Source organism: Xyrauchen texanus, chromosome 16, assembly GCF_025860055.1.
Source record: "Xyrauchen texanus isolate HMW12.3.18 chromosome 16, RBS_HiC_50CHRs, whole genome shotgun sequence".
NCBI classification, from domain to species: domain Eukaryota; kingdom Metazoa; phylum Chordata; class Actinopteri; order Cypriniformes; family Catostomidae; genus Xyrauchen; species Xyrauchen texanus.
In genome coordinates this window covers 26,614,238-26,630,654 of record NC_068291.1, presented here as the reverse complement: position 1 = coordinate 26,630,654, position 16,417 = coordinate 26,614,238, and the positions used below count along the sequence as shown (strand labels likewise).

The 16,417-nt window shown below is 39.6% G+C and overlaps 1 protein-coding gene across 2 annotated transcripts in view; it reads left to right on the top strand.

The window, feature by feature from the left end:
• LOC127657199 (glutamate receptor ionotropic, delta-1-like) overlaps positions 1 to 16,417 on the top strand; it is a 422,482-nt gene that overhangs the window by 362,170 nt on the left and 43,895 nt on the right. For both annotated transcript variants that reach the window (XM_052145889.1, XM_052145888.1), the window contains exons 7-8: positions 11,157 to 11,318; positions 11,476 to 11,595. In XM_052145889.1, coding sequence (XP_052001849.1) covers positions 11,157 to 11,318; positions 11,476 to 11,595 — 282 coding nt within the window. The remainder of the gene's footprint in view (positions 1 to 11,156; positions 11,319 to 11,475; positions 11,596 to 16,417) is intronic.

The following is a 16,417-nucleotide window of genomic DNA, read 5'->3' as shown; positions in this document are numbered from 1 at the left end:
CGGGAGCTTCGTGCCCTGGATGTGCATCCCACAAATCTCCATCAACTGCAAGATGCTATCCTATCAATATGGGCCAACATTTCTAAAGAATGCTTTCAGCACCTAGTTGAATCAATGCCACGTAGAATTAAGGCAGTTCTGAAGGCGAAAGGGGGTCAAACACAGCATTAGTATGGTGTTCCTAATAATCCTTTAGGTGAGTGTATGTATATATATATATATATATATATATATATATATATATATATACCTACCATTGTGCAGGATGTCACACAATGATTCATTTGATAGGAAATATGGCAGAACTAATTGTACATTATCTGGTAATTCTGTCATAAGGCATGCATAAAAACAGTATACAGTTAAAAACAAAGACACTATACAAGACAGTAATGGTGATATACACAATGTACTTATACATGTTCATTTAAAGTTTGGGGAAAGGAGTGAATCAGTCTTTCTGCATTCTTTGCTCTAGCATGCAGCTAACCTCCCCCCACTTGGAATGTCACCAGGGGTCCACTATTTGCTGGTCCAGTGTCAGCAAGGACAGAGTAAAGGCTTGATAATGATCAGTGGGGGAGCAGACATAATGGAGTCTGCTTGGGCCTACTTGGACCTCTGCTTGTTACAGTCTTGAGACATCTGTTGGCTTATTCAGTAAATAACTAATTATTGTGTGTCTGATTGGTCCAGATGCTACAATGGCATGATAATGATTAAATTATGAGAGAATTAATTTTTTTGGGTGAACTATCCCTTTATAATATAGCTGCAACTGCAGGCCTGGCTCCTGCCAGCTATGCTTGGGTGGGCTGGGAGATTTCATAGGTGGGCATTTGTGAATGGGTGGTGTGATAGGGCGGAGGGCGGGGCCGAGTCATGTTGCTACACACCCGGCCGCTACTCAGGCCTCTGAGAGGGATAAAGCCAACTGGAGACTGCAGTGGGACAGAGAGAGAGATTTACGAGTAACTGTCCGACACCTTTGGGTGTTTGTCGTTTTGTTTTCAGTTCTTAATAAATATTATTTATATTGTCAAATCGGTTCTCGCCTCCTCCTTTCCCTTAATCCCTTTACACTGGTACCGAAATCCGAAAAGGAGGAGGGAGTAGTAGAGTAGTAGAGTCCTCGCCACTACCATCCACCCCAATGGAGCAGACGAATGGCAGAAGGGATAAGGGGCTCCTAACCGACCTAACCGCTGAAATGCGGCGGGGTATGAGACCACAGAGTGGGGAGGGGCTCATGGCCGTCCGCCTGGGATGAGAGAACCACTGCCAGGGGCAAATGCGTACCCTTTTGTTTCCCAAGAATGCGGCGGGGTGTTCCGTCTGCCAGGGGCCGATCCATCCTTGGAGGTGCTGCTGTCATCCATTGGAGGTTAGAGGAGTGGCCGAGGACCAAGCTACGGCGTATTGGAGAACCAGCGATTAAGTGGTTTTTTTCTCTCTCTCTCTCCCACTGCCGTTCTGTGTTGGCCTTTCCCTATCTCTTTTAAAATCGAAGAACTGGCGAGTAAGTGTTTTTCTCTCTCTCTCTCTCCTCTCTCTTTCTCTCTCCCACTGCCGCTCCGTGTTGTCCTTTCCCTCTCTTTTTTAAAATGTTTTTATTAATTTGGCACGATCGACCTTTACGGCGTGTAGGTGCTAAATTTTTTTTGTTTCACTCCCGTTGTCCCCTACCTCATCCAGGTTGAGGGGAATGACCTGCTGGCAGATGGGGCATTAGGCACGGCCCTCCCCAGTGAAATAGTGGGGGATGTATGTCATGCCGGCCTGAGAGAACAAGGGAGGAATGTGACAGGGCGGAGTGCTGGGCCGGGTTGTGATGAAACACACCTGGCCCCTAATCTGGATAATCAAGCCTCAGAGAGGGCTAAAGGCTGACTGGAGACTGCAGTGGGACAGAGAGAGAGATTTATGGGCAGCTTTCAGACACCTTTGGGTGTTTGTCGTTTTAGTTTCAGTTCTTCATTAAAATACTATTTATGTTGACAAGCTGGTTCTCGCCTCCTCCTTTCCCTTAATCCCTTTACAGGGGGTTTACTACCTTCATTATTAAGAAATAAAATACAACAATAGACTTCCGGCATAAAGCAAAGTACAAGGAAAAATCTGAGTACACACAAATGCAAGGATGGAGTGGAGAGAAATAATATCAAGGATGAATACGAGGATGGAAGGAAATGTAATAGATGGGTATATTAATAACATGTAAGATTAAGAACCTAAAATTTTAACAATGATGGGATTCATTGTTTAAATAGAAATGTAATAAGCGATTATTCTGCCCTTTAAAGGCAAAACACAAAATTAAATTATGACTGAAATCAGGTATTTTAGACTATGATCTGTCCTGTGACAGATGAGATGGTTTACAATATCCAAAATAATTAGATGGATGGATGGATGGATGGATGGAATGATGGAATGATGGAATGATGGATGGAAGGTAATGCCATGTTAGCACCAAAGGTTATTTCATGGCAAAAGTAGTTTAAAACGTGATTACAAAAAACAACAAACTATCATAGCACTTTAGAAGATGTAAATAAAAGAGAAGAGGTGAGGTGAAGACAGCATCTCTCAGCGACACCGAATGTACATTTTGGGGAGCTGAGGTGGAGGGAGAGGGAGATATTTGATTAGCACGAAGAGGGTGCCTATGGTACCTTAACATAAGACACATAGTCACTGCTAGAGACACCACCAGGCTTCTCTACGGGCACTAAAATATCTTGTATATCCATTCTCACTTGCATGACGTCCCTGACTCTCTAGTTTATTGTTACATTCTGACATTGACAAAAATAAAAAATACTACCAATTTCTGGAACTATTTCGTGATTGGTTGTGGTGGTCTACAGTCCAACCTCAATGTTTGCAACACATAGCCCACCCCCAAATTGCTTTTAACTAATGCACAAATCCTAAAAAAAATCTAATATTTTATTTAATGCTGTGTTTGCCAAATGTTTGATTGGGTGGTTAAGACTCACGTTTGGGGGGCTCTGCCCACCCCTCCCCATGCTTCCATCCGGCTGCTTGCTACAGCCATACACATTTAGATGTATGTGTTTGAATGTCCTGTTTTTTTTTTTACATCCCACGAGAGTAGTGTTAAAAACAGCATGTCAAGTTAAAAATAGTACAAACTACAAAAATGTGTCTTGAGATCCCTCTATTTTATTATGTTCTGTTGCACTCTGTCTAGATGTTTTTGAACGCAAAAGTGCTCTTTGTGAAAATGCCCCCCTAGAAAACCTGTCCAATCAGGGTCAGATGATCCAGTGTAATTCTTAAAAAGTCCAACCTAGTCTCAAAGAATCACATTACTACTTTATACCTACTTTTATGTAAAACTATGACTTTTCTTCCCTTTCACACTAATCTCAAAGTAAAACAGCAGATTATCAGTTCATAAACACTTACTTTTCAACCAATTCCTCACACAGTGCTATCTTATGAAATTAAACACTAAAACAATAACCAACTGTGATAGAGTGTTTCAGAGTGTATGATAGAGAGTTCTAAAGAGCAGGCAAGTCAACACATGAGTTGGAAGTGTAATAAATGCACCACAAAAGGATGTATTTGCTTCAGGGAACTGCATTTTTTTGTATGTTTTTTTTATGTGACATTTGATTTAATGACACTATCAGTTAGGTTTAAGGTGAGGAGTTAGGTTTTGTTGATTTAAAACTTGAATTTGTTTTTCATCTCACATAATTTTTTTATGAGTGAAAGCTCTCACTATCAAATAGGTTTAGGGTAGTTTTGCACATTCCTAATTTACAGTACATTACAGAATCCTAGCAGATGCTTTCTTTCCCAAGTGAAAGAGTGCAGTGCATTACAAGAGATAATTTCTGACATAGAAAGCTAATGTATAGGTTTATCTGTAATTGTCTTTCTATTAGAGCTTTCAGAGTTATACATATCTGGGATGCTGGATAATGACTGCAGTAACTGTGTGTCATGTTTATTATATTTGATTTATCACTTCATATCTATTATACTGCTGATCATGATTAGCCAGCTGTGTTTCGACACTCTTACACATTAACAGATATAAGTTTGTTAGGTCATAGCAGTTAGCTGTAACTGTGAAAACATTCCACCTCCCATACACAACTTTACAAATTTTATCTGTTTTTGCTGAATAAAAACCTTGTTTGGTACTTAGAATTTGTTTTCCCTCTTTTAGAGCAGATGGCAAATCCGTGTCTTTTCTCCGAGGGGTCGCCATCTCAGTAATTCATGAAAAAAGCAGGGTTATAAACCAACAAATGCCAAAGCAACACCAAAAAAGGATGGAAAAGCCCCTCACAAAAACAAGGAGGATGTATTTGAGGTGTTAGGAGCTGTAGAGATGCCTCTCGCCCCTACATGGGTGTTAATGATACAGTGGAGAGATTGAATCAGTGCTGTGGCAGACAGGCTGTTTTAATTAACTCAAGAGGTTGCGGCATTGTGATTCCTAGCCCTCAAGCCACGGGTCACTATGCACCTTGCTGACAGTTTGTGGAACGCCGACTGCGGAAGGAGTCCTGGCTTTGACCAGGACACCCTTGAAGAAGAGATGTCTTATCTCAGTGGGACCTTCCTAGTTAAATAAAGGATAAATAAAATAAATTAATTAAAAGCTGAGTAAAAGCTCTGTGGGTGGTGTTGTGTTTTTATCTGTCTAATTGATGTCCTCATTAGGCGGTTTTGTTTTACTCATTCATATTTAAAGCTGGTGTTATCAAAACAATTGTTCCATGCAAACATTGTTCATAAATGGATGTGTAGCAAGATATTGAATAACTGTATTCACTCAAATGGTGTCCTTGGCATTAACAAGTGGAATTGTTTCCATGTGCTGTGTATAAGGGGTTTGAGAAGGTACTGAGGAGGTGTTCTTGTAGCTCAAATGGTAGAGTAAATGTATGCCTTGATACCTTGAATTTACATTAAGTAGCTTTGGAATAGAGGTAAACTGATATATCAGTTCTATGATTAATCCTGCCAATATTTGCTTTTGCAACGATCGGTTATCGGAAAAAATCTATGTTGTTAGCTACCAATGTTTTATTTAGATTTTATTTGTCACATTTTTTTATTCCTTATAAATAAACTTAATTTGGTGAAATATATACATAAAAACCCCTTCATTTGGCAAAAATATATGGTATAAAAAGCTTAATTTGGTACTTACATATATGCTGCATTCCATGTCGGATGTGGGATATTCCTACTTGATATCTCCGATCTTAACCATAAATGCATTCCATTGCCAGATGCTCAGAAGATGATGTTTAAGGAAACAAAACTACAATGCTCCCATTAGCTTAGCAGGTTTTTGTCTGTCACTAGAGATGTCTCCTAGCAACCCATTTCAGAAACAATCTACAACACTAGCATTTGTGCTACAGGTGTAAAATTATCAAAAGAGAATATCATTTACCATGTTTTGAACACCTGCTAATCTGCTAACATTTTTTAAACTAGAGTGACCATACGACATGTCCTCTTTTTAGGACCTGAAAAAAGCATCTGGCCAGGATTTAGAAATTGTCTATAAATGTCTGGGATTTGGCTTTCTTCATATTGATGTGCGGTTAGGAATCTCATACATACAGTATATTTGATACTCTACACCAGTTTTCGTGTTCACGTGTCCTTACGTGATTATTCTGACAGAGAGCGGCAGACTAAGGGTGCTTGGCTGCAGCCTTCCATTTGAGCAACACCCTAAGTGTGCAATCTTTTAAAAAAAATCTCTCTTTCTCTCTCTCTCTCTCTCTCTCTCTCTCTCTTGTCCTCCTGCTTTCTGCAAGCGCAGATGCACACTGTTTTCGTGTGGGCAAAATGTCTCCAGACTGCTCTGCGCTCTCAAACAGAATCATAAATAGCTTAATTGAGTTGTGAAAAAAATGTTAACTTGGAAATATACTACTTATCAGGGAAACGTAAACTAATAGGACAGATAAAATAGACCATAATTGAAATTTTATAACCCCTTTCTCTGATATTTGTAGTGCAACTGTACATGACCTGTAAAGCTGGTACTTCAATGCTTAAAAAAATCAGAAAATACAAAAACAAAACACAGATCAGGCCATGTGAGGGGAGAAGCATGCATCTACATTTATTTTTTGTTTTGTTAAATATATTAAAAACAATGCACCCGACTTCAAGTGACGTTCCATTGCACTTTTGGAAAGTTGGAAAATCTGACTTTCCGAGTTGAATGGAATGCAGCAATAGTGCATTGTAATGGAGCAAAGTCTCTGTCATTTCAAAATTTGAATCCATTGGGCTTGTTTATATTTAAAAGTCCTGCGTTACTGTATGCACTAAATCTTAATTTTCTCTGGATATTATTGGGATTTTGTGTTGCACAATACCCACGATGGGGTAACCTCCTCGTGGTCTCTATAATGTGGTTCTCTCTCTCGGTGGGGCACGTGGTGATTTGTACATTTCGTTGAGAATAACATGAAGCCTCCACATGCGCTACGTTTCCACGGTAACATGCTAAACAAGACACATGATAAGATGCATGGATTGATTTTCTCAGACACAGAGGCAATTGAGATTTGTCCTCTGCCACCTACGCCACCACAAGGACTTAGAGCACATTGGGAATTGGGCATTCAAAATTGGGGAGAAAAGGGGACAAAAAAAAGGAAAATATTGCATTGAGTTTACCCGTTAACCCAAAAATGAAAATTCACTCATCATTTACTCACCTTCATTCCATCTAAGATGTGTATGACTTTCATCTTGCAAAATAAAAAAAAAAAGATTTTAGAAGAATATTTCAACTTTGTAGGCCCACACAATGCAAGTGAATGGTGACCAGAACTTTGAAGCTCCAAAAAGCAGATAAAGTCTGTATGACTCAAGTGGTTTAATTAGTGTCTTCTGAAGCGAAACAGTTGGTCTTGGGTGAGAACAGACCAAAATATAACTCCTTTTTCACTGTACATCTTGCCATTGCAGTCTCTTGGCACAACCCTGATTTTAAGCTCGATTACACCTCCTAGTGCTTGACGCTTACGCATAGCACTAGTTGGAGCTATAGGAAGTGTAATCGAGCAAAGACATCTTTTGAAACCTGGAACAGAGAAGCAGCAATGCACCTGTACATAGGGTGCTTCTCAAACAGAAGGAAACACCCTAGTAAGACTGTGTCCTTCCTAGACCAGTACTTTAGAGGCTGTAGGCTAGACTCCTCCTCAGCATTCAATTCTAGAATGAGAGTAAGTGCGCATGGCCAACCATAAGCTTAGAACTATCATATTTTATTTAATATTTTATTTTATTTAGAAAACCCATATACTTCAGAAAAGGAGGAAATATACACCTTAATTATCTTAGCAAAATGTTTTATTCATAAAGCTATAGTCACTCAAAAAAAGCATTTACATATAATACATTTTGCAACAATGATATTAAAATGTATATTTAAACACTTTCAAATATGAAAAAAAAATTAAATGGAACCGTAGACTTGTAAAAACTATAAAATGTTTTAAAGCTTTTCTAATTCATGTAATTGCACTTTTATAAAAAAATTATTTTTATTTTGGTTGTATACTGTATATTTAGGGTAGTTCTGCACATCCCCAATTAACAGTACATTTACCCTATATATTTTTGCATATTTATTGATTTGTATTTTATAATTTGTTGCATTGTCTAATCTACTTACGTTTTAAAATGTTCTACATATTGTCATTGTTGCAAATGTGAATAGAAACTTGAAGAGAGAGAAAAAAGTAAGCTGTGTCATAAAGGGTTCCACCTCCGGGTTCATGCGTCTCGTGTTTCCGCTCTTTTTAAATAATTTGGAATTAGTGTACTGTAATTCATTCTAAAAGTGCTTCTGTTCATCTAAGCGGATGAAGAAATTTGTCTACAGATAACATAAGTAACTAACTACATCTCATTTTATGTGTGCCTATTGTACCTTAAATGGGATATCAACAGTTCTCAGTTAAGGCCAGATTGCAAGCAAAAATCATTGAATCCTGGAATTGGGGAATTTTTGTTGCTGTCTTGCTCCAAGCCAAACAGTAGCACAAACAAAGGTAGACTCACCAGTTCATGTTATTTGCATTGCTTAGTAACTGTGTGAGTCATACCTCTTTAATAATAGGAATTGGTTTAAACAAATAACATGTTTTGTCTCACTTGCAGGCTGGAATTACTTTTACTCATAATTCTGCAGTCTCACAGGACTTTCGAAGTCTTGAATCTGTGTCATTGGTACAGCTGGCGTAGAGCAGCTGGCCTAGAGCACACATCATATAAAAAAATTAAAAACATAAAAAAAACAATCTGAATAACCTTTGCCACTTCTTAGGGGACAAATGATGAGCTTCAGTGCTTGAAACCATTGACCTTGTTTCATGGTCACATTAGCATTTCCAGCATTCCACATGACTCATACATGTGTCTCACAGACACTGTTCACACTCGGCCCAGATGACCATGAACATATTGTGTTTGAGAAACATATTGTATGTGAGAAGAGTTGAGAAGAGATGGAAAATGGAAGGAGGTGAATGCGGTGAAAAGAAGAAAGGATAGATTAATTAACTTTTCCTTGTGATTTTGCTGTTGGTGATACATGCTAGCGCTGAATGACTTTGAATCTTATGGCTTATGCAGGACTGAGGGTTTAATAGTCTCAACCTCAGATTTATTGAATACAAAAGCACTCTCTTGATTGGGCAAGCTCTACATTTTTGGGCTGATTATCAGTGTTTTATCAGTTGTGTCTACCAGGGCACCGGGATGAATCAAAAAGGTTCTGAAAAATAATGAGAATTAATGCTTCTTTTCGAAGTTTTCCAAGTTAGAGCCATCAAATCATTAAAATATATTAAAAGTTTTGTTTTGAGACAATTACTAATAAGTTAACTAGATAACAAGCAAAATGTTATATTCTACTTTGCTTTCTTATTTTTTTTCCGCTCTTTTCTGTTCAATGAATTGCAGAGACTGATGTGAATTTTTTTTATTTAATTTTATAGTGGTGCAATATACACTAATCAGTCAACTGTGTGGTAGCAGTGCAATGCAATGCAAGTATTAATTTTCACATCAACCATCAGAATGGGGGAACATTTTTATTTCAGTGATTTCGACCATGACATGATTGTTGGTGCCGGACGGGCTGGTTTGATTATTTCTGTAACTGCTGAGCTCCTGGGATTTACACTCACAACAGTCTCTGGAATTTACTCGGAATGGTGCCAAAAACAAAAAAATCCTAGTGATGAAAGAGGTCATCGGAGAATGGCCACACTGGTTCAAGCTGACAGAAAGGCTATGGTAACTCAGATAACCACTCTGTACAATTGTAGTGAGATGAAAATCATCTTCAAATGCACAACACGTTGAACCTTACAACAGTAGAAGACCATGTCAGGCACTTTATTAGGACTATAATGTTCCTAATGAAAGTGCTCAGTGAGTGTATAATGTATAATGGTATAATAATTTTCAGTTACACCTGTCCCTATGGCAAGTACAAACAAAGCAAACTGTGGTTGGTCACATTACATGCTTATAAGATGGTCTCTTCCTAAGTGTAAGTAGGCGGTCCTTGGCCAAAATCAGCAGCAATGTGGACCAGAGCTTTTGCTGTTTAGTAAGAGATCTGGTTAGGTCAGACTACCGTTTATACTGTAAGCCCACAGAGATGTGTATGAAACATCTTTTATTTCTCTTGTAGTATTTTGGATGAAGATGTAAAATTACAGTTTTTTTATTACTTAAACCCATATACACTCTTTCCTCTCTCAGTCACACCTTAATTTTCTCTCAGATTTGTTCATAAGTGTGTGGTTTTGTCTGGATGACATGGAGGGACAGTGAGTCTGGTCATGCGGCCGTGCGACTCTAGTCTCTTTGATGATAACTGTGCTGTCGATCAGGGTTTCTTTTCTCTCTCCAGGTGTCTCTCATCATGGCGGCTTCTCTCTGAGCCATGCAAAAATATCCTGCAGTGCTCTCTCTCTCTTTCTCTTTCTCTCAAACAGAGTGACCAGACAAACACACACAATCTGTGTTTCACAAAGTTAGAATACAATTTAAGTTCATGTCTTGCTTTCATTTTTTGCTTGTTAGTTCTGTTTTAAATTTTTACTCGTGGCTTTTACCCAGTGTTAATCTCATCAATTAAGCTACTGATGAAAATGTTGTGTTTTGATTATGTCAACAAAAATGAAGGAAACAGAAAAAGATGCATCCTGAAGATAATGAAGCGACTTTAATTAAAGTAAATACTGTTGAAGGAAATATGATGAGAAAAAATTACACTGCAAGTTATTAACAGAGCAATAACAATGTTTGTGAAGAAGAAAAATGTAGACCAAACATGGTTTCCAATCATAGTATGTTTTGGATTGACCTGCGGAGTTGCTAGTAGACATTTATTAGCTCACTAAAAATATCTTACATTATATAGTATGTGTGGTTAATTAGCTAATGTATATCCTTAACATAAACATTATATTAAAACTTTTATTTACACAGAAAGCTGTAACAAAATGCTACATGTGATGGAATATCCTAAGAAATTAATAGCTCTCTGCAGCATGAAGAATTCATTAAATTGAATGATTGTACTCATTAAATGCTGTTATTTCAGTTTTCACAATTTCATTTCATTTGATAAATTTTGTAAATGTTTGAAATAAATTTAAATAATACATATTTATAAATGTTTAAAAAACAAAAAACAACAACAAAAAAATTATAAATCTATACTACGTTTTCCATCCTGAGGATACTTTTTGAATACATTTTTAATTATTAGTTCTTTACGCCACAGCAAATCTGTGCTTGCATGACATGAAAATAATAGTTTTATAATTTTAAATGAGCTAGAATTTAGGCTTAAGTTCTGTGTAAATTAAATGCTGCTTTTACATTGTCATGAAACTCCCCACTAATCTTGTTTTCTGATGGCTTTGAATTCATCGAAGTCATCGAAGATGTCATCAAAAACATTTGGAAATCTTTTTTCAAAAACAGAAAATAGATATCATGTCTAAGGCTGAAAATTTCTGAATGTTTGAGCAATGTCAAAAAGAATGCTGCTTGCAAGCATTGTAAAATGTAATCATAACATTTCTGTGTGTATCTCCCAGGTGTCTAGTCTGTACCTGTATGACAGTGTGCTGATGCTGGCCAATGCCTTTTACCGAAAGTTAGAAGACAGGAAATGGCACAGCATGGCCAGTCTGAACTGCATGAGGAAGTCAACCAAGCCCTGGAATGGAGGATGGTCCATGCTGGACACCATCCAAAAGGTTTGAAGTTTCTGTCCAATTCATCTCACACTTGATTCGATCTGGTTAACATCCGTTAATTTCCACTTAGTAAAGTTCAATACAGTTCAATAACACAGATCTGGTTTGAATGATCTATTTCTGTCTGCACAGAAGTCTTATTTGTCTTTCACTTCAGGGACGGATATCTGGCCTCACTGGGTTAATGGACTTCCGTAGTAACGGAGCGAATTCTCATGTCCAATTTGAGATCCTGGGGACCAGTTACAGTGAGACGTTTGGAAAAGACGTGAAACGAGTGAGTGCTAAATCTGTTCTGCATCTGTCCTGTCCTTCATTTTCAAGCACAGACCTGTTGCAAAGGTGTGATATTTAGCAGATTGTTAGGCAATTCATGTATTTTTACCTATTTGGTAACACTAGGTATCATGAACTAATAATAAAAATAATATTTTTAATCTTGGTTAATGCTTATTTATAAATTTACAATAGATAATAGTAAGTTTATAATGCATTAACTAATACATAACAGTATAAAATTTGTAATAATACAAAATATATACCAGGATATGTTGTTATTAAAATTTACCAGGATTAATAATTGCTGTAAAAGTATTGTTCATTGTTAGTTTAAGATATATGGTATGCGACATTTAGGAGGGAGCCGTTAAACTGCCCTCATTCTCACATCAAAATATTCCAGGATTAAGATGAAATGTATTCAAGTCTTGCAAACCTGATGGTCTTTTGGAAACCTTTCAAAGAGAAGTCTGCTTTAACTCTGTGTGGAAAATCAGGAGATCAGGCTGCGGAGAGGCCTTTCTGACCTATGAGGATGCCTGGGCCTTTTGATTTATGACGGTGAAGAATTCCAGGTTCCCCGTTGACGTTATGTCGAAGAAGCGACACTAGGGGTCTTTCTTGAGAGCCTTTTGCATCTCTGATCTATGAGAAAAAGCTAATGAGAAATAGCAGATAGAATTTGCATGTCCTACCCTGGACATACGGGTAAAAAGGGAGGGAAATGCGTCTGTTTCATTCCAAAATTTTCTTCGGAGCCAATCAGTTGTGTATGCAGCGAGCTGCGAGTCATAGTCTGTTCCTCCCATCTCTGAGCGATCGCTGTTGGATCTACAGCGCATATCAGCGGCTTTCTCCTTCTCTGCACAGCAATGCAGCTTGTCCCTGGGCACTTCGACAGCACAGTTAAAAGAGTTATTTCTCTAAAACAGTTATTTTCTCTAAAAGAGCAAAATACACAGCGGCGTTGAACGTCCTTTTCAGGACACGTCTTTATAAAGATGCCTTTCCGCCCCTGTGTAGTTCCTGGATATGGTAGAGTGCTCTCCGCCCCTGATGGTCACAGGCACTGCCTCGTGTGTCTGGGCAGCGATCACACCAAGGCAGCGTTTGTGGATGGTTTGTGTTCTTACTGCGAGAATCTTACAATGGCAACGTTGCGGTCACGGCTTTCCTTCCTAAGAAGGAACGCCACTCCAGCCGCCCCCCAATTTGGGGATGGCAGAGTGCTTGGTTTCTCTGGGTAAGTCCTTGTGAACAACCCGCCCCCCGACATGCTCGTTGACTTCCCTCCGGGCACGAGGCAACAGTGGCTCGCCTCATGGCCAGCCTGCCTATCCTCTTGAGCACCCCGAGCAGGATGAGCTTGCCGCTGCATTGGAGAGTGGTCCGGCATTTGACGTGGCCTTCGGGCCAGCACGCCCAGTCTGAGGCTGATGCTCAGATGTCCGACATGCTTGCCTGGGCCACCGTCAGCTGGATTGGAAACCTCCATCCTCCCCACAGCCTTTGCGGCTGGATGATTGGTTCCTCGGGTCTGCACGGCACCCACAGCCACCCCCCTTCTCTACACGAAGGACACCCTTCTCTACACGTCACCATGCTTCTCGCTCATCCGCTCTCACTACCCTTGACGGTCGGAGTGGCCCACAGGTACTCAGGTCAACTGGGAAAAGAGCAAGCTCGCCCCAGTTCAGAGCATCTATTTTTCAATTTCAATTTCAATGAAGGGGGGCCCCGCTGTGCTGGCACATCAACTGCCTAGAGCTTTTGGCTGTACTTTTTGACCTGAGGAGATTTCTCCCGCTAATTCAGGGAAAACATTTCTTGATCTGATCAGACAGCACCACCACGGTAGCGTACATAAATCGCAAAGGTGGCGTACGCTCCTGTCACGTCACAACTCACCCATCGTCTCCTGCTTTGGAGCCAACAGCAACTCAAGTCGCTGTGTGCCACTCACATCCTGGGCAACCTAAACGTGGTAGCGGACGCGCTATCATGACAGCACTTGCCCAGTGGAGAGTGGAGGCTCGGTCCAGCTGATTTGGGAATGGTTCGGCAAGGCCCAGGTAGACCTGTTCGGCTCCCGAGAGACCTCCCACTGCCCGCTCTGGTACGCCCGAACAGAGGCTCCCCTCGGGGCAGACGGGCTGGCACACAGCCTCCCGGCCACGTCGCTGAACCGAGCCACTTTTGCGGCCGTACCTCAATGTCGGCTCCTCAGAAAAATCCTGAATGAAACAGACGCATTTCCCTTTATACCCATATGTCCGAGGGCGGTACATGCCAATTCTGTCTGCCAATTTCTCATTGGCCTTTTCTCATAGATCAGATATGCAAAAGGCTCTCAAGAGAGACCCCTAGTGTCACTTCTTCGACATAACGTCTTGTTCCCTCAATCAGGGAACGGAGGTTACATCCGTAACCTAGACGATTGCAAAGGTTGAAAATCCTAGATTCAAATCATATCTTTTCAATTCTTCTGCATGTATAATACTACATTAGATAATGCTACCCTGTGAAGTTAACTAATGTTAAAAATACAACCATATTATAAAGCGTTATCTCATATGTTTGCCTAGAGCCATGGATAAGATTTTGACATTTTCTTAATTTTTCAGGAATTTACTGTATGCTGACAATTTTGTTATCAGCTTCTTCTTAGCTTAGCCTTTGCCTTTTTTAGATTCAGTGCATGTTTTGTGTACAATGTTTATACTGTATATACACTCACTGGCCTTTACTAGGTACACCTGTACATCTACATATTCATGCAATTATCTAATAATCCAATCGTGTTGCTGCAGTGCAGTGCATAAAATCATCCAGATATGGGTCAAGCGCTTCAGTTAATGTTCAAATCAACCATCAGAATGGGGAAAAAATTTGATCTCAGTGATTTGGCGTGTGGCATGATTGTTGGTGCCAGATTGGCTGGTTTGAGTATTTCTGTTACTGCTGATCTCCTGGGATTTTCACACACAACAGTCTCTAGAATTTTCTCAGAATGGTTCCAAATACAAATAACATCCAGTGAGCGGCAGTTCAGCTGATGGTTATACCTTGTTGATGAGAGAGGTCAACAGAGAATGGCCAGACTGGTTTGAACTGACAAAGTCTACAGTAACTCTAAACCATGGCACACAATTAATAATGTTTAAAAGGACAAAGATATGTGAACTGAGTAAAATAGGAGGGAGAAAGACAGATGGATAAAAAGAGAAAGAGAGGGTAAAAGACCCTGCTGTGTTTTGAGATTAGATGCACTGATCTGGAACATGGTCAAGGTACTCTAACACACACACATACATAAATAGCTCAGAGTTCATTAGGCCCCAAAACAACACGAACATCAATATACACATTCAAACAAACCTGTCAGTGTTGAAGATTCTGTCAATTCTCTCTCTCTCTCTGTCTGTCTCTATTTCTCTTTCATCTCTATTTCTGATGCACACACACATCTGCACATGCTCACAGGGCCTTAGAAGTACTTTGCGATGTGGTTGTGGTCATTAGCAGGGCTGTCTGGTCCATCGCATGCCAAACACGCTCAATCTTGTTGCCTGAATATTAGAGAGTTTGTGAGTTTAACACCGTCAACATGGCCATTCCCTCTGGCAAGAAACATAGAGTGCTAATGACTACACACACACATATACACACATCCTCTAGCAAACATAGCACCCCTACTGTCCATTACACTCATTACTCTGACAGCTAATAGACATGTATATGCAAACACATACACTTACACACTCTTTCTGCTGTCCATCAGCATGAATATGCATCCCTCCACTCTGATCTCTTTTTAAAACGATGTCTCCCCCTCCAGGCTCTCTGAAGCTCATATAGAGGCACTCTGCATGTCACTCTCATCTATCCCTGCTGTTTTATCTTCCAACCCTCTCCTCTTCAGTCTGCATTTATTTATTTATTTTTCTGTCAGACATCAACTGAAATCTACCTCCATAATGAAGATAGAGATGTTATTTTCTCACTCTCTCTGGCTCTCACCAATTCCATCTGTGTCATTCCCTGTCTCCCTTGCACACTTTCTTTTAATCTTCTCTCTTTTCATTAAATTGTCTGTTCTCATGCAATGTAATCCAGACTGGGATCACCAAACATCATTACAAGATGGATCCGCTCCCAATCTGATCAGTTCGGTTCAGCCCGGCAACTTCATGTAGGGAGCAGGTGCTAAGAAATGAGATCCCATGCAGATGAACTGAATGACCCTCTCATTCAATAAATTTTTGTAATAGCTTTGATACTTTAATGATGTAATATTAGCAGGGGGATGAGATGGATTAATTCAGTATTAAAGCATTATCCCGAGAAAGACCCCAATATATTACAAAAGAAAAAATACAAAAAAGAAGAGCACGAGTGAAGTCCACGTCTTGCATTCAGACAGCCATGTATGAGTAATAACACACTACACATCATTGTCTTTACAGTATAACATTGGCTATATGGCTAAATAGATAAAAGAAAGCAAAGAAAAATAACAAATTCGGTATGCAAACAGATGTAAGACCAATGTAAATGTATTATGCAAATATCACTATCACTTGGCCTGTTTGAGCATTCCTTCAATGTAAGTGTAAAGCCGGTCACAAATTGGAAGGCCCAGGTACCGCACACAATGTACGTGTCGATGCGATCCAGGTGGCACTCCAAAGTTTTGAGTCTAGTCACTGTATATAAAAGTAACTAAGATTTTTGTACTTCTTCAAGAATGAACATGGCGACATCGATGAGTTTGCAGGTTAATGTATGAAACTGGTGCAACTGTGTAAACTGAATGATTA